Genomic DNA, 18,549 nt, shown 5'->3' with positions numbered 1-18,549 from the left:
GGGGGCAGGCCCGAGGCTTTCGAGGGGGTCTCACAGCGCCAGGGCTGCTCACCTCTGACACAGGCGGAAGGAGGGGGGTGGCTCGGGGGGGTGTGTCACAGTTCGGGGGGGCTGCGCCGCTGCCATAGGCGGAAGGAGGGGCGCGGTCCCGAGGCTTGGCCAATGGGGAGGCTGGCGGCAGGTGACGGCCAGGGGAAGCGGGCAGGAACGCGGAAGGTTTTGCATTCGGAGTGTCGCCGCCCACAGGAGAGGCCCTGCCGCCAGGCGCTGTCGCCGCCCACAGGAGAGGTCCTGCCGCCAGGCGCTGTCGCCGCCCACGGGAGAGACCCTGCCGCCAGGCGCTGTCGCCGCTGTTGTCGCCCTGAGGAGAGGCCCTGCCGCCAGGCGCTGTCGCTGCTGTCGCCGCCCTGAGGAGAGGCCTTGTCGCCGCCGTTCCGCCGAGAGGCCCTGTCGCCAGGCACTGTCGCTGCCCTGAGGAAAGCTGCTGTCGCCGCCCGCCCGCCCTTGTATGCGCAGATGGACCCGGTGGAAGTCGCTGCTGTTCCCGACGCCGGGCCGGGCCCCGCCTGGCAAAGCAAGGTGAGCGCGGGCCCGGCCTGAGTGGCGGCGGCTGGACCCTGCCAGGCCTTGGCGGCGGCCTGCGGGGCTGTATCGGGCACGTCTCGGCCCCCCGGGGCCGCGGAGGTGCGGCCGGCGCTGGGCTGGCTCCCGGGAGCTGGGGGGAGGGGACGGACAAAGGCGCGTTGGGGCGCGGGCACGGGCCCCGGCCGACCTTCCCTGGCCGTCCGGCCCGCTCGGAGCGGGCTGGGGCCGTCGGGAGGGCGCCGTGAGGCGGTGCCAGCAAACCGTGGGCCGCGGTTGGCACACCGAGCGTTGGGCTCCGCTGCGCCCAGCAGCGGGACGCGCTGGGCAGGGTAGGCCGCGGCTCGCTGCTTCTGGCGGTTATCTGGCTGGGGGAGAGAGCTGTTGGACACTGATAAACGAGGCGCTTCTTCCCCCGGCTCTGCTCCTGAGCAGGAAATCGGATCTGGGAGCTTGGCTGGCGAGGTGGTGGGCAGCGAATCACAGCGTGGTTGGATTCATCATTTCCCAGCCCTTGCCTCCCAAAGCAAGGCTGTATACCTGCTTCGGCGTTTGTGAGGGGCTGGGGGTGATGGCTGCCCTCTGAGGGCTCGAGAGAGAGAGGGGAGGAAGCTGTGCATAAGCCACGAATACTGAGTGATTCCAGCACAAGTTTCACGTGGTCTCTGTGTTCACTTGTAAGCAAACTTCCTGAAGAGAACGATAGAATTGTCAGTGCTGGAAGGGACCTCAAGGATCAGTCCCAACCTCCCTGCCATGGGCAGGGACACCTCACACTACAGCAGGTTGCTCACAGCCACATCCAGCCTGGCCTGGAAAACCTCCAGGCATGAGGCTTCCACCACCCCCCTGGGCAACCTGTGCCAGGCTTTCACCACCTTTATGGGGAACAACTTCTTCCTCACATCCAATCTCAATCTCCCCACTTCTAGTTTTGCTCCATCCCCCCATCTCCTATCACTACCCAATGTCTCAAAAGGCTTTTGCAGAACCCTGTGCTCAGAGGGTACTGATGCTAACCAACGTTAATTTTTGCTCTGTTACTGAGTGACCAACATCCTTTCAATCACAGCTCTCCCTGCTGAGTTGGTGAAACTACTCCTTGAGGTATTTTCTGTTCATTGTGCTTCCCTAAGCATCTGTGGAAGACAGGCTGTTAGAGGATTACATGAGCTTACCTTTGAGCCACTTAGCTCCTTCTCCAGATTAGTGTCTGGCCATTGCGTTTGCGCCTGACTTGAATACAATGTTTATTTCCAGTGCCCCTGGGGAGCTCCTAACACACCTGCAATCTCATGTTCCCTTGCTGATGTCATGAGTGAGCAGCTGGCTAAAGAGCTGCAGCTGGAAGAAGAAAGTGCTGCCTTCCCTGAAGTGGCTGCGTAAGTTTCAGTCCCGGATTGGTGATCTCCATAGCTGTGAAGTCCTCTTCTGTTCACTCTGCAGTTTCATACAATATGCTCAAAGTGTAGTGATTGAGTGAATGCTTTGCCTGTTTTTCCTGATCTGCTTCTTTGGGCCTTTTGCAGTGAAGCGGGGTGTGTGTCTAGAGAATAAGTCCTAAGAGCAACAACTGAATGTTGTTTAGTCTGGAGAAGAGGAGGCTGAGGGGAGACCTCATTGCTCGCTATAACTCCCTGAAAGGAGGTTGCAGTAAGGTGGGGGTTGGTTTCTTCTCCCTAGTAACAAGATGAGTGGCCTCAAATTGCAGCAGGGGAGGTTTAGGTTGGATATCAGAAGAAATTTCTTCCTTGAGAAGATTCTCAAACAGTGGAACAGGCTGTCCAGGGAGGTGGTTGAATCCTCATCCCTGGTGGGATTTAAAAGCCATATGGTGCTGAGGGACATGGATTAGTGGTAACTTGGTATCATAGTATCAGTCAGGGTTGGAAGGGACCACAAGGGTCATATAGTTCCAACCCCCCTGCCATGGGCAAGGACACCCCACACTAGATCAGCCTGGCCAGAGCCTCATCCAGCCTGGGCTTAAACACCTCCAGGGACGGCACCCCAACCACCTCCCTGGTCAACCCATTCCAGGGCTTCACCACTCTCATGGGGAAGAACTTCCTCCTCACCTCCAGCCTGAATCTCCCCACCTCCAGCTTCATTCCATTCCCCCTAGTCTAAGATGGCTACTCCAGTTAAAACTCTTCCTTAGGTTGTCTTTTCTGTCATCTCCTCCTTCTTTCTTGCTCTCTTTTTTGGGTGCTTTAGGCCAATCTCTAAACTAAATGTCAGAAATGTGGGGGTGGTTCTGGTATGCTTAGCTGCTCTTGTTACAGTGTTGACTCAATACCATTTTGAGAACTGTCAGCTGTCTCACCTGTATCCTTCTGATACCTGCAGACATAGGCTGAGAGCTTCCTGCTCCTAAACTGTGCCTTTTGCCTGCAGCCATTTCTGTGAAGCCAAGCAGCACTGCTTGCTGTTGTGTTTATGAATATATACACACACACACAGAGATACAGCTGTGTGGCTTCTTTCCCTCTCTTGAGGGGCATCTTGAAAATGCAGCCTAATGGTTTCTGCAGAGTGGTAAACAAGCCAAAGTTCCAAGTGCAAAGGAATGGCAGGGCAGTGAAGTCATGCTCTGTGAATATTCCCTGCTGGCTTGCAGGGGGGGCACAGGCGAGGTCTGCTTTGTCTCTCTAGCTCTGCATGAAGTCCCGTGCAGAGGGATGAAATCGTGCCACGTGGGGCTGCTGTCCAGCTGACTGTGATTGTCTCTTTCATGTTTTCCTTTTGCACAGTGTTGCAGAAGGACCATTCATTACAGGAGAGAACATTGACACCTCCAGTGACCTGATGCTGGCTCAGATGCTGCAGATGGAATTCGACAGGGAATACGACGCGCAGCTCCGGCGCGAGGAGAGGAAGATCAACGGGGACAGCAAAGGTAGCCTCCTCAGAAGAAACAGTCTTGCTTTGGAGCTGCTCTTGGCACTGTGCTTAAGCTGCCAGGGCTGGGAGGAAGCAGCAAATCCCTGATCATCACAGGCATGCTCCTTTGTTTTGTTTCTTAGTCTCCATATCCTTTGAAAACTATCGGAAGGTGCATCCCTATGACAGCGACAGCTCAGAGGATGAGGTGGACTGGCAGGACACTCGGCACGATCCCTACAGAGCAGGTATGGGGCAGCTAGGAACAGCACCCTTGCCCTGGTTAGCAGGCCTGAGGATGCATCCCTATGACAGTGACAGCTCAGAGGATGAGGTGGACTGGCAGGACACTCGGCATGATCCCTATAGAGCAGGTATGGGGCAGTTAGGAACAGCACCCTTGCCCTGGTTAGCAGGCCTGAGGATGTGCCATAGTTCATTCAGGTTGTTTGACTGTAAGGCAATGCCAGCTGTATGTGAAATCAGGTCACCTAATTGGGAGATGGTGTGCAGGAAGCAGGGCAGCTAACTGCAGGCTTCTGTCTGCCAGAAGGTTGCCTTTAGTGGCTGAATCTGGCAAAGTAACTGTTCATAGAACCATAGAATCAACCAGGTTGGAAAAGACCTCAGAGATCATCAAGTCCAACCTATTGCCTAGTACCTAACACCTCCTGACAACTAAACCATGGCTCCAAGTGCCACATCCAAGCCTTTTTTGAACACCTCCAGGGATGGGGCCTCCACCACCTCCCTGGGCAGCACATCCCAATGACCAATTACTCTTTCTGGGAAGAACTTTCTCCTCACCTTCAGCCTAAACTTCCCCTGGCACAGCTTGAGATTGTGTCTTCTTGTTCTGGTGCTGCTTGCCTGAGAGAAGAGACCTAGCCCTGCTCCACCTGGCTGCAACCTCCCTTCAGGGAGTTGTAGAGAGCAATAAGGTCTCCCCTTATTCTAGGTGGAAAGTATTGTGGGCTATGCATATCTGTCATCTAGCTGTGGCTAGGGACATCTGCACATGACACTGAACACAACTGTGTGTCTGACACCCCAGAGGAAAGATACAGGTGAGCCCTGACATAGCAAATGAAGCTGTGACATCTAGAATGAGAGAAGATGACATCATGATCAAACAATTTAAGTGGTTTATTCTATTTAATGAATAAAACTCTGGGCATTGTGGAACTTTTATGAGCATTCCAAGCTTTGAAAGATGATCAGAGGGCTTCAGCACCTCTGCTGTGGGGACAGGCTGAGAGACATGGGGTTGTTTAGCCTGGAGAGGAGAGCTCTGGGGAGAGGTCTGTGGAGACAGGTTGGACTCGACGATCCTCGAGGTCTCTTCCAACCTTGGTGATACTGTGATACTGTGACTTTAGAGCTGCCTTCAAGTACCTGAGGTGGGCTAAAGGAGAGCTGAGGAGGGACATTTGACAAAGGCCTGGAGTGACAGGATGAGAGGGAATGACTTCAAACTGGAAGAAGCTGGATTTAGATGAGCCGTTAGGAAGCAGTGCTTCCCTGTGAGGGTAGTGAGGCACTGGAAGAGGTTGGCCAGGGAAGTTGTGGGTTCTCCAAGCCTGGAAATGTTGGAAGCCAGGCTGGCTGGGGCCTTGAGCAACCTGGTCTCGTGGGAGGTGCCCCTGCCCATGGAACCAGATGGCCTTTAAGGTCCCTTCCAACCCAACCCCTTCTATGTTTAGTTAAGTTGGTGAAGATGTGAAGTTTGATTTCTTTCTCACTCCTGGCAGATAAACCTACTACTACACCAAGAAAGGGCTTCATAGGCAAAGGAAAAGACATCACCACCAAACATGATGAAGTGGTATGTGGAAGGAAGAACACTGCCCGCATGGAAAACGTAAGGGGAAGCTGAGGGGGGGGGCTTGTTTTGCAGGTGGAACTGCAGTGCTGTGATTCAACTAAGGAAGCTAATGCTTCTCTCCCAGTGCTACTGCACAGGGTGTTTTATTTGTTTGCCTTTTCCCATCAGAGGAGAGCAGTGCAGTGTTTGGATTAGTTACTCAGTTGGCAGTTCCAAGCTGTGCAGGCTTCTGGTTTAATAACACTTCGTTAATGACTTCTGCACAGAGCTGCTCTGGCAAAAAGCAAAGCTATCAGCAGGCCTGGTGTGCAGGCAAAGAAAACACCAAGGCTGTTTGGAAAAGCACAGCTATCATGTAACCTATCTTTTTGCTCCAAGAAGTTTTGCCTGATGAGCCAAGGAGCTTACTTTCAGTCCCTTGTCTGACTTGCAGCTTTTCACTCTGTTTATGCACAGCACATGCCTTCCCTTTTCTCCAGTGTAATTGCTGCAACTTCTGCAAGTAAGGAAGTGCTGCCAGTGCTATTTTAACAAGGTCTTGGCTAATCTCTCAGTTTGGGCAGGACCTGCCTGTGGTTTTTCACATCCTGACAGCGTGACACAAAGCGAGCTTCACTTCGGTCCCAATCTACCCTAGGGTTTTGCCAGTCAGAATGAGACATTCCTGCCTGGGCCAGCTTTTGGTGTCTGCCAGTAGCAGTTCTTACATTTCTCTTGTTTCTGCTCGTAGTTTGCTCCCGAGTTCCAAGTTGGGGATGGGATTGGGATGGACCTGAAGCTGTCAAATCAAGTCTTCAATGCCTTAAAGCAGCATGCCTACTCTGAGGAGCGGCGGAGTGCGAGGCTCCACGAGAAGAAGGAACACTCCACTGCTGTATGTTTTTAGTGAAGCCTCTCTCTGTGCTTTCATCTTCTCTAACAGCTGAATGCTGCCTTGGTGATTCCCTGAAATGTTCCATTTCATTTTGGCCACAGCAACCCCAGGCAGAGCTACAGGCTGGGGTCAGAGTGGCTGAGAGCTGCCAAACAGAGAGGGACCTGGGGGTGCTGATTGACAGCTGCCTAAACGTGAGCCAGCAGTGTGCCCAGGGGGCCAAGGGCATCCTGGCCTACATTAGGAATAGTGTGGCCAGCAGGAGCAGGGAAGTCCTTGTGCCCTGTGCTCAGCACTGGTTAGGCCACACCTTGAGTCCTGCGTCCAGTTCTGGGCTCCTCAGTTTAGGAAGGACATTGAGAGACTTGAAGGTGTCCAGAGAAGGGCAACAAAGTTGGGGAGGGGTCTGGAGCACAGCCCTGTGAGGAGAGGCTGAGGGAGCTGGGGTTGCTTAGCCTGGAGAAGAGGAGGCTCAGGGGAGACCTCATTGCTCTCTTCAACTCCCTGAAAGGTGGTTGTAGCCAGGTGGGGGTTGGTCTCTTCTCCCAGGCAAGCAGCACCAGAACAAGAGGACACAGTCTCAAGCTGTTCCAGGGGAGGTTTAGGCTGGAGGTGAGGAGAAAGTTTTTCACTGAGAGAGTCGTTCACCACTGGAATGTGCTGCCCAGGGAGGTGGTGGAGTCCCCATCCCTGGAGGTGTTCAAGAGGGGATTGGATGTGGCACTTGGTGCCATGGTTTAGCCATGAGGTCTGTGGTGACAGGTTGGACTGGATGATCTTTGAGGTCTCTTCCAACCTTGGTGATACTGTGATTTCTAGTCAAACAGCCAAGTGATGCTGGCTGATGCCACCTCCTGCTAGGAGGAGGCAGTTTTCATTTGCCTCACTGTGAGAGCCATTGCAAAATGAGAGCAGCTGCTTCCATTTCTGTCCTCACTGGCTTTCTAAATTTAGATCTTAAGCTACAATGAGTAAACTGCCTAGAAATACTAGGGCTGTAGAATCACAGGGCTGCTTTGGTTGGAAAAGCCCTTTAACATTATCAAGTCCAACCCTTCTCTAACTGCAAAGGCTGGGGCTAAACCATGGCCCTCAGCACCACATCTCTGCCTCTTGGAAACCCCTCCAGGGATGGGGATTCAAGCCCACTCCCTGGGCAGCCTATGCCAGTGTTTGAGAGTCCTTTCAAGGAAGAAGTTTCTTCTAATGCCCAACCTAAACCTCCCCTGATGCAACTTGAGGCTATTTTTCTCTCATCCTGCCACTTGCAACTAAGAAGTGGCCAACTCCCACCTGGCTCTAACCTCCTTTCCAGGGAGTTGTAGAGGCAGAAGGTCTTCCCTCAGCCTCCTTTTACTTAGAGAAGCCATCCAAAGGACTAATTCTTTGCAGCTGAGCCATGTAGCTCCAAGTATCTGTCTTCATAGCAAGTTTCAGGAAGATGAGGTGACTAAGTAGACTCTGACTTAATTAGGTGACCAGTTGATATGCTGTGGCTGGGTTTAGAGCAGGGCCTCTGGCAATTCCTTCTTCAGATGTGGCTGTTCCACTTTATTGGTATCTAGATAAAATGAAATGCTATATATGGGATGTTTTCCTTCCTGATTTGTAAAGACTTCTTGCAGTCCCTGCAGGAAGTGCTCTTGAACCATGGCCTGTGGAATTGGTGAAATAGCTGCTGAGGTTCCTTAAGATGACTGCTGGAGCAGTCTGGCTTTGCTTCACCTGTTCCACTTGGGGTTTTCTTCTCTCCCTCTGTTGAGAGATACTCTTAATGCATTATTACTGAAGACATGTGGCATGTAAATGCCCTGAACACTCTGTAAAGCAAAGACTTCTTTTCATGACCTGAGACTTCCTTCCCTGCCTGCAGGAGAAAGCAGTGGATCCTAAAACACGTTTGCTCCTCTACAAGATGGTCAATGGTGGGATGCTGGAGACCATCACAGGCTGCATCAGCACAGGGAAAGAATCTGTTGTGTTTCATGCCTATGGAGGAAGGTAAGCATGTTGTTTGGTAGTTGACAAGAGCTTTGAGTACCAGAGATGGTTTACAAAGCAAAAAACACTTCAACAGCCTGCTCTTCCTTCATTTCCAAGGCTTCAGAGTTTCTGTTCATGCATATGCAGATGATAATATCTGAAACCCAAGTGGTGCTAACAGTAGGATAAAAAAATGCCCTGCCTTCCTCCTTGGAGACCAGGGACACTGTGGAGTTCTGTGGGAAAACTCCTCTAAGTGTTGAGATACTGAGGAACTGCTCACACTGACCTGCCCCAGACTACAGAGCTGTCCTCCTGATCTTGGGCCTCCTGAGGACTCTCCTTCCATACACATCTCTGTGCTGTCAGCTCCATCTGGGCAGCGTGGTCGAGGTGCTGGGCTGCCTTTGGGCTCCCTTGAGAGCAGTGGTGGGATGCTGGTTACTGCCAGTTGTGCAAGAGTCCAGCTGTAAAGGCCACTCTGGAAGGATGGTAGTGTTGATAGAGCATTGAAACACCACTGCTACAAAGTGAGCTGAGGAAGAGCTGTAATACACAGAGACTCTATTTGAAGATGTTGAGAGAAGGGTCATGTGGCAGCTGGGGAGACAAGATTGACTCTTTCCCCCCCCTTCTCTTTCCCTCCCTCCTGGTCCCCCCACCTTCTCTTTCCCTCCCTCCTGTCCCCCCACCCTTTTTTCCTCCCTCCTTTTCTCCTCTCACCTCCTTTCCAGTTGACCTTAGCTACAGTGCTGTTGAGGAGGATTCAATGGGCAGTATCTTTGTGCTACTTAACAAATATGTGACACAGCCATCCCTCTTCTAATGCAAGACTTCCCTCACTTGTGATTTTGTGAAGGCTGTGCACCACAGGGCTGTTAGCTATGATCGTTAACTAAAACAATAACAAATTGGCAGTGGAACATCTTCCCTTTGTGGGGAGTCTGAGGGAGCTGAGGGCTGTTTAGCATAGAGAAGAGGAGACTGAGAGGTGACCTCATAAATATGTGAAGGGTAAGTCCCAAGAGGCTGGAGCCAGGCTCTGCTGGGGGGTGCCCAAAGCCAGCACAAGGGGCAGTGGTGGAAGCTGAGGCAGAGGAAGTGCCATGGGAACAGGAGGAAGGATTTTTTTCCCTGTGAAGGTGACAGAGCCCTGGAGCAGGCTGCCCAGGGGGGTTGTGGAGTCTCCCTCTCTGGAGATATTCCAAACCCATCTGGATGTGTTCCTGTGTGATCTGGTGTAGGTGCTCCTGCTCTGGCAGCGGGTTGGACTGGATGAGCTTTGGAGGTCCCTTCCAGCCCCTCACATTCTGTGATTGTGTAAGCTGTGTTAAGCAACACATAATCAGAATGCCAACCCCCAATCATTCATCTATAAGCTTAGTGACAGAACTCAAACTCCACTTGAGTGGCTTCCTAATTAGGTAGCAAATCAGCTCCTGTCCTCTCTTGCATTAACAACCTCTGTAGCTTGCAGTGCTTAAAAAACCAACCCCCCCAAGGCTTGTAAAGGTGTCAGTAGTTAACTTTGCTGTGTGCTTGGCTTTTTCCCTGAGCAGCACAGCTGAAGGTAAAGTGGTGCCTGCAGAGTGTGCCATCAAGGTGTTCAAAACCACCCTCAATGAGTTCAAGAACCGGGACAAGTACATCAAGGACGACTACAGGTTCAAAGACCGCTTCAGCAAGCTGAACCCACGCAAGGTCATCCGCATGTGGGCTGAGAAGGAGATGCACAACCTGACAAGGTAAAGAGGCCAGGTGCCTGCTGCCCTCCTAGGTTCTGCCTAAGGAATGGAATAGAATTAACCAGGTTAGAAAAGACCTTCGAGTCCAACCTATCAGCCAGCACCATCTGATCAACTAAACCATGGCACCAAGTGCCTCATCCAAGCCCCTCTTGAACACCTCCAGGGATGGGGACTCCACCACCTCCCTGGGCAGCACATCCCAATGGCCAATCTCTCTCTCAGTGAAGAACTTATTCCCAACATTAAGCCTAAACCTCCCCTGGCACAGCTTGAGACTGTGTCCTCTTGTTCTGGTGCTGGGTGCCTGGGAGAAGAGACCCCACCTGGCTACAACCTCCCTTCAGGGAGTTGCAGACAGCAAGAAGGTCTCCCCTGAGCCTCCTCTTCTCCAGGCTAAGCAACCCCAGCTCCCTCAGCCTCTCCTCACAGGGCTGTGCTCCAGACCCCTCCCCAGATTTGTTTCCCTTCTCTGGATGATAAACTAGGCCTGGGTAGAAGCTTAGTTTTGCTTTTCAGACTAAATAACAGGCAGTCTGACACAGATTGAAGAATCATAGAATGCACAGGGTTGGAAGGGACCTTACAAGGCCATCTAGTCCAACCCCCCTGCAGTAAACAGGGACATTCCCCAGCTAGATCAGGATGTCCCCTTGAAATCAATAACACTTAATGCTGGCCTTGTAAAATACATAATCCATGGACTCAGCTGTTCACAAAGCCTTTGGTGCCTTACAGTTTAATCAGTTGTCAGCACCTCTGGTGACGTGGCAGCAGCCTGGGAAGCCTGGGAAGTGAACAGGTTCCAGCTGTAGAAGTGATGAGTTCTCAGTGTTTTGGACCCACTTAAGACTTCAAGATCTGAATTCTCCTGTGTGAAATACACCTTCAGTCTTCAGCTGGGTCTGTTTCAAAGACCTTTTGGCTCTGGATCGAGTTTCACAAGTTTGCAGTCTTTTACATTGATTTGGAAATCCCAGGCTCCCAGATGTTAGGGGTGGAAAGGGACCCCTGGAAGACTTCCAGTCCAACCCCCCCTGCCAGAACAGGACCATGGAATCCAGCACAGGTCACACAGGAACACATCCAGATGGGGCTGGAAAGTCTCCAGAGAAAGAAACTCCACAACCTCTCTGGGCAGCCTGTTCCAGTGCTTACAGTAAAGAAGTTCCTCCTCATGTTGAGATGGAACCTGTGCTGCAGTTCATATCCATTACCCCTTGTCCTATCCCAGGGTCCTGTTCCTTCCTTCCTGACCCCCAGCCCTCAGATATTTATAAACATTGGTCAGATCCCCTCTCAGTTTTCTCTTCTTCAGAGCCCCACAGCCTCTCCTCCCCAGGCAGTGCTGCAGTCCCTTCAGCATCCTTGTAGCCCTCCCTTGGACTCTCTCCAGCAGATCCCTGTCCCTCCTGAACTGGGGAGCCCAGACCTGGATGCAATATTCCAGTAGGAGCTGCAGTCAGGCAGGAACCAGAACTGTAGGGTTTGGGGGTGGTGTTTTCTTTTTCTTAATCAACATCTTTTCTGATCCACAGGATGCAAAATGCAGGAATTCCTTGTCCTCAAGTGGTTATCCTCAAGAAGCATGTCTTGGTTATGTCTTTCATTGGCCAGGATCAAGTGCCAGCTCCCAAGCTGAAGGATGTAACACTCAGTAGTGAGGATATGACAAAGGCCTACCATCAGATTCTTCATGTAAGACAATGTTGCTTTTGCTTCTTCCAGTTGTGTTTTCTCCTAGGGGAATAACTTAGAGGACAGATCAGCATTTATTTACTTTCCAGAGTGTTTGCATCACTTTCAAGATGCAGAGACCAAAGGCTTACAGTGCTGCTGTTTAATGTGTGACTTAAGAGTAAATAAATTAGGCACTAAAAAGAAATTAATCTGAGTGGGGGAAAAGTGCTGGAACTTGGTGACAAAGAGATCCTGAGCAGCAGAGGAATTAGGAGCCAGGTTCCCTCTGCTGGGGGAACTGGGGTTGTCTAGTCTGGAGAAAAGGGGGCAGAGGGGAGACCTTATTGTTCTCTGCAACTGCCTGAAGGGAGGTTGGAGCCAGGTGGGGGTTGGTCTCTTCTCCCCACAAGTGATAGGATGAGAGGAAATGACCTCAGGTTGCTCCAGAATTGGTTTGGGTTGGATGTTAGAAGAAACTTCTGAGCTGAAAGGGTTCTCAAAGCCTGGCACAGGCTGCCCAGGGAGGTGGTTGAATCCCCATCCCTGGAGGTGTTTCAGAGAGGCAGAGATGTGGTGCTGAGGGCCATGGCTTAGCCCCAGCCTTGGCAGTGTTAGAGAATGGTTGGAGTGAGAGATCTTACAGGGCTTTAAACAGCCAAAACTATTCTGTGATCCTGTGTGGCTCTCCTTTTACAGAAGCAGCACAGGGCTTAGGGAGCTCTCAAGTCTCTCTGGCCTTACCAAGCACTTAATTGGCAGTACTCCAGTGGACAATTTCCTTCCCAACCCTCTTCTTAGCAAATCCAGGGTCTTTCATGGTGGATATTGACTTGCCTGTTACCTGCTGTAATTGGCTCAAATGCCTGAGAACTGTCCACTCACTTTTAGCTTCTGTGGCAGCTTTAGGGTTAAAAACTGAGTAATACTAAAAAATACCAACCAAGGCAGCAGCCACATGCCTGGTCTGTGCCTCAGATCTTGAGACCAGCAGAGCAGCAAAACCCTTTGGAAGATGGGGTTCAGTATCTCAAACTTCTTTCCTGTGTGACAGGGGTATCTACACTACAGCTTTATCTGTCCCAGGCACTTGGGCTGCTTGGCAGCGCTGACAGGAGCTTACCAGGCTGATCCTTCTGACTTGCCCAAGCCAGGCTCAGTGATAAAAGCTCAGTTTGCTGGCAGTTAACCAAAATTGCCATTCCCTAGGTGGAGCTTCAGTGAAGACTTGGGGGAAAGCTGGTGTCAGTGGGATGTGTGACTGGGGAAAGGCACTTTTCTGTTGCAGTCACACAAATGATGTTTGTCTGGAGAGCAGCTTGCTTCATTCACTCATTTGGTTCCTTGCAGATGATGCAGCAGCTGTACAAGGAGTGCAACCTGGTCCATGCAGATCTGAGTGAATATAACATGCTGTGGCATGGAGGGAAGGTGAGCTCCTTCTTGCTGTGCCCAGGAAGGCCCACAGCAGCCTGGCCTGGATCAAGAGCAGTGTGTTCAGCAGGGTAGAGCAGGGATTATGCCACTGTACTCGGCCCTGGTGAGGGCACAGCTTGAGTAGTGGCTTCAGTTCTGGGCACCTTGGTCTAGGAAGGTGTGTCCAGAACAGGGCAGCAAGGCTGGTGAGGGGTTTGGAGGCTGTCATATGAGGAGCAGCTGAGGAGGCTGCTGGTGTTCAGTGTGGAGGAGGCAGAGGGGAGGCCTCACTGTTCTCTACAGCTCCCTGAAAGGAGATTGCAGAGAGGTGAGGGTTGGGCTTTTCTCCCTCATCTGAGGGGATAGAAGAGGAGGAAATGGCCTGAAATGGTGCCAGGGGAGGGTTAGGTTGGAGATGAGGAAAAATCCTTGCTGTGAGTGTGGTTAGGGATTGGAAGAGGCTGCCCGGGGGGTGGTGGAGTCCCCATCCCTGGAGGTGTTCAAGAAGCTGTAGATGTGGTGCTTTAAGATACAGTTTAGTGGTCATGGGGGTTGGGCTATGGTTGGACTCTGACCTTAGAGGACTTTTCTAAGCTTAATAATTGTATGATTAGTGGGTGGAAGAAAGGTTTCCTCTCTTGTCAAGATGTTACTACCAAATGATTTGCTCTCTCTGCCTACAGGTCTGGCTTATTGATGTCAGTCAGTCTGTGGAACCAACCCACCCTCATGGACTCGAGTTTTTGTTCAGAGACTGTAAGAATGTTTCACAGGTAAGCTCTCTTCAGCTGAGCAGCTTCTGTTCCACTGAATGCTTCCATGATAAAATCTGTTCAGAGCCAACTAAGAATCAACCAGCAGAACTGCACCTCATACAGAGAAGATTCACCTTGCAAATTGTCCTTACTGGCAGGAATGTGGTGCTGAGGAACGTGGTTTGGCACCACCCTTGGTAGAGTTAGAATAGAATAGACCAGGTTGGAAGAGACCTTCAAGATCATTGTGTCCAACCTATCATCCAACACCACCTAATCAAATAATCCATGCAACCAAGCACCCTATCAAGGCTCCTCCTAAACACCTCCCATGATGGGATCAACTAAACCATGGCACCAAGTGCCTCAGCCAGGCTCTTCCTAAACACCTCCAGGGATGGGGACTCCACCACCTCCCTGGGCAGCACATTCCAATGGGCAATCACTCTGTCTGTGTAGAACTTCCTCCTAACCTCCAGCCTAAACCTCCCCTGGCACAGCTTGAGACTGTGTCCTCTTGTTCTGGTACTGGCTGCCTGGGAGAAGAGACCAACCCCCACCTGGCTACAACCTCCCTTCAGGGAGTTGGAGAGAGCAATAAGGTCTCCCCTGAGCCTCCTCCAGGCTAAGCAACCCCAGCTCCCTCAGCCTCTCCTCACAGGGCTTCACCCTTCACCAGCTTTGTTGCCCTTCTCTGGACTCGTTCCAGCAAGTCAACCTCCTCCCTAAACTGAGGAGCCCAGAACTGGACACAGGACTCAGTGTACAGGGGCACAATGACCTCCCTGCTCCTGCTGGCCACAGTGTTCCTGATGCAGGCCAGGATGCCATTGGCCTTCCTGGCTGCCTGGGCACACTGCAGGCTCATGTTCAGCCTACCATCAACCAGTACCCCCCGGTCCCTTTCTGCCTGGCTGCTCTCAGCCACTCTGACCCCAGCCTGTAGCTCTGCCTGGGGTTGTTGTGGCCAATGTGTAGAACCTGGCTCTTGGATGTGTTGAATCTCCTGCCCTTTGGCCTCTGTCCAGCCTGTCGAGGTCCCTCTGCAGAGCCTCTCTACCCTCCAGCAGATCAACTCCTGCCCCCAGCTTGCTGTCATCTGCAAACTTACTGATGATGGACTCAATGCCCTCATCCAGATCATTAATAAAGATGTCAAAGAGCACAGGGCCCAGCACTGATCCCTGGGGCACACCACTGGTGCCTGGCTGCCAGCTGGCTGTGGCACCATTCACCACCACTCTCTGGGCTCAGCCTCCATCCAGTTCCTAACCCAGCGAGTTAGATGGTCACGGAGTCACAGAATGGGTTGGGTGGGAAGGGATCTTAAAGACCATCCTGTTCCAAGCCCCTGCCACGGGCAGGGACACCTCCCACCAGCACAGCTTGCTCAAGGCCTTATCCAGCCTGGCCTGGAACACCTCCAGGGAGGAGACATCCACAGCCTTCCTGGGCAAGCTGTTCCCATGTCAGACTGGTTGGACCCAAACTCAAAGGTCTCTTCCCGCCACAGCTGTTCTGTGCTGCTGCTCTCCAAGAGGGAGAGCAAAGCGCGGAGGGGCGAAGCAGCAGCCCGAGAACCCAAACCATCTCGCGGTCGTTTTCCTCTGCAGCTCAGCAAAAGCAAAAATGCCATTTTGACTGAATGCTGGAGTTGCACTTTGGGGGAGGAAGAGGGAGAGCTTGGACTGGTGTGGTGAAGTGTTTAATCTGTGCTCTTGTTTGTGGAGCAGTTCTTCCAGAAGGCAGGGGTGGCAGAAGCGCTTAACGAGCGGGAGCTCTTCAACGCCGTCTCGGGTTTGCACATCACAGCTGACAACGAAGTAGACTTCCAAGCAGAGGTAGAGCTTTCCCTGGCGAACATTTCACTTTGGTTTTCTGGGGTAGCTGTTGCAATACCCTGACTTCCCACACCGAGTCTGTGTGATCTGGGGGTGTGGGTGGTGTTTCAGCAATCACTCTGCATCCCTTTTGCAAAATGGTTATGTCAACAGCAGCTATTTCAACCTTGTACCGATGTTCCCTGAACCTTGGCATGACAAACCTCTCCACCCCCTGTGCTCAGCCTCCTGCCATTTGAAGCTGTTTAGGCATGTTCTGGTGCAGCTGTGGGTTTATAGAATCACAGAATTATCAGGGCTGGAAGGGACCTCAAGGATCAGCCAGTTTCAACCTGCCCTGAGTGGGGACACCTCACACAACCTGTGAGCAGGTTGCTCACAGCCACCTCCAGCCTGGCTGCAAACACCTCCAGGCATGAGGCTTCCACCACCTCCCTGGGCAACCTGTGCTAGGCTCTCGCCACCCTCATGGGGAGCAACTTCCTAACTTCCAATCTGCATCTACCCATTTCTAGTTTTGTTCCATTCCCCCCAGTCCTATCCATGCATGTGGGGCTCTATGATTTCAGTCTGGATTTCTTTTTGGCTCTCTAGATTGAAGCTCTGGAGAAGATGAATGAGGATCACGTGCAGAATCATGGCAAGAAACAGTCAATGTTCTCAAGTGATGGAGACCCACCTATATATGATGAATAGCACTGAGTGTATAGCTGCTAACCAAACCAAACCCAAATGTACTGCTTCTAACTCTGTTGGTGCAGTGGTAAATGTCAACTGCCAGTGTCAGGAGGGAGTGGTTGACTTGGGAGCACCACACTGGAACACACAGCGAGCATACGGCGATGCCTCGGTGGCTTTTTAACTTGGCCCACAGGTCAGGCTGGCACTGTGAGAACAGACTGACACTACCTCTCCAGATGGCCTGCCAAGGGCACCAGTTGCCCCCTTACCTTAGACTAATGTAGCTGAGGTGGTCATATTTTGCATGATTCAGAGCTTGTGTCTTTTTAGGTTTAAAACTCTTTTGAAATCCCCTAGGTCAGCTGAAGCAGTGAGTGGGAAAAAGCACAGGAGGAGAGCCCCTCTCTTACTCATTGGTGTGTGGATGGGGTGCTAGTGAACCCTTCAGCCTTCTCCACCAAGGCATAAAGAAAAGGCTGAATCCACATGAAAATGTCAATGTAGCAAAGCAGTGTTGATACGCACAAGCCTGGGCCTTCTCCCTGGGAGGCCGGGGGGTGTGGTGCTCTCTATACATACAATTGGCTATTGCATGAGAAGCAGTGATCAGTCCAACAGCAGAGGATTCCTTTGGCCCTCAGGAAAGCCTGGGGGCTGCATCCAAATTGCCTGACAGAGTGAGTTCAGTTAGCTTCACTCGACAGAAAAAATGGTTCCAAGAACTTGCTGCAAGGTCTCTAAACCACTCCTGCTTTACAGCGGGGTAGAGCGTCAAAGATTCTCACTCCCCCCAGCCAGAGCCTGTGACAGCTAAATAGTGATCACAGCATTCTCTTCAAACACAGCTTTCTGCAAAGAGAACACTTAAAAGTTGCCATCTTCTCATGCTTTTAGTCTTAACCTCAGCCTGTTTATTGTAGCAAGTCCTAAAACTCTGTTTCCCACCAAAAGAAGACATCCAGGATGTGAGCTGATGGCAGCAGGGTGCTTTGGAACAAAGAAGTTCTGATCAGTGGTGACCTCTTGGTCACTGTTTCTGCTGCTGCTCTCTATCAAGCAGAATCTCGTGGTGCTCCAGGGGACATTCTCACAGTGTGCTGTAAAGTGAGGGTTGGGGTGGTTGTGTTTTTTTAACCAGAATCTTGCTTTTGATGGAAAATGGGTGGTGAAGTAAAAACTGCAGATTTTTTGGGTGGTATTCTTGTGTGGTCTTTTGCATCCCTGCTCCTCAGTGCTGGCACTAAAGCAGGGGTGGGGTGCCACTGCCCCAGTTCACATTACTCCCATCTTCAGAAAGGGTAAGAGGGAGGAACCAGGGAACTCCAGGCCAGGCAGTCTCACCTCTGTGCCCAGAAAGATCATGGAGCAGATCCTCCTGGAGGCACTACTGACTCCAGAAGAATAGTGAAGAGGTGATTTGGAACAGTCAGCATGGCTTCACCAAGGGCAAGTCCTGCCTGACAAACCTGGTGGCCTTCTCTGAACAGGTGACAGCATTAATAGCTGAGGGGTGAGCAACTGATGTCATTTACCTGGACCTGAGCAAAGCCTTCCACACTGTCCCACCATATCCTGGTCTCCAGGCTGGTGACACATGGGTTTGATGGGTGACCACTAGATGGATACAGAACTGGCTTGATGGCTGCACCCACAGAGTGGCTGTCCGTGGCTGTCCATGGCCCAGTGGAGGCCAGGGAGAAGCAGAGTCCCTCAGGGATCAGTCCTGGGGCCAGGCTTGTTCAACATCTTTGTGGGTGCCAGGGACAGTGGCATTGAGTGCACCCTCAGCAGGTTTGCTGATGACACCAAGCTGTGTGGTGCAGCAGACAGCTGGAGGGAAGGGATCCATCCAGAGGGACCTGGACAGGCTGCAGAGGTGGGCACAAGCCAACCTCAGGAGGTTCAACAAGACCAAGGGCAGGGTTCTGCAGCTGGGTGGAGGCAACCCCAGGCACAAATGCAGGCTGGGCAGGGACTGGCTGGAGAGCAGCCCTGAGGAGAGAGCCTTGGGGGTGCTGGGGGAGGAGAAGCTCACCAGGAGCTCTCAGTGTGCACTTGCAGCCTGGAAAGCCAAGCAGAGCCTGGGCTGCAGCAAGAGAAGTGTGGCCAGCAGGGCAAGGGAGGGGATTCTCCCCCTCTGCTCAGCTCTGCTGAGACCACAGCTGGAGCTCTGTGTGTCCAGTTCTGGAGCCCCTATTCCAAGAGGGATCTGGAGGTGCTGGAAGGTGTCCAGAGCAGGGCCAGGAGGATGAGCAGAGGGCTGGAGCACCTCTCCTGTGAGGACAGA

General features: G+C 52.1%; 1 protein-coding gene across 1 annotated transcript; it reads left to right on the top strand.

The window, feature by feature from the left end:
• The first annotated feature begins 427 nt into the window (after positions 1-427).
• RIOK3 (RIO kinase 3) lies at positions 428-17,439 on the top strand. The gene is made up of 13 exons (XM_054179677.1): positions 428-579; positions 1,828-1,964; positions 3,336-3,481; positions 3,609-3,713; positions 5,217-5,326; positions 6,021-6,164; positions 8,038-8,165; positions 9,707-9,892; positions 11,431-11,590; positions 12,920-13,000; positions 13,669-13,758; positions 15,474-15,581; positions 16,176-17,439. The coding sequence occupies exons 1-13, from the start codon at positions 517-519 to the stop codon at positions 16,275-16,277; spliced, it is 1,560 nt and encodes a 519-aa protein (XP_054035652.1). The 5' UTR covers positions 428-516; the 3' UTR covers positions 16,278-17,439.
• The last annotated feature ends 1,110 nt before the right edge of the window (positions 17,440-18,549 follow it).

This window comes from Dryobates pubescens, chromosome 3 (assembly GCF_014839835.1).
Source record: "Dryobates pubescens isolate bDryPub1 chromosome 3, bDryPub1.pri, whole genome shotgun sequence".
In the NCBI taxonomy this organism is placed as follows: Eukaryota; Metazoa; Chordata; class Aves; order Piciformes; family Picidae; genus Dryobates; species Dryobates pubescens.
This window is presented reverse-complemented; position numbering and strand designations above follow the sequence as displayed.

Coding starts and splice junctions, on each gene's coding strand:
- RIOK3 (XM_054179677.1), top strand. CDS start 517: ATGGACCCGGTGGAAGTCGCTGCTGTTCCCGACGCCGGGCCGGGCCCC. Junction 580..1,827: donor GCCCCGCCTGGCAAAGCAAG/GTGAGCGCGGGC, acceptor TGACTTGAATAC/AATGTTTATTTCCAGTGCCC. Junction 8,166..9,706: donor TTTCATGCCTATGGAGGAAG/GTAAGCATGTTG, acceptor TTCCCTGAGCAG/CACAGCTGAAGGTAAAGTGG.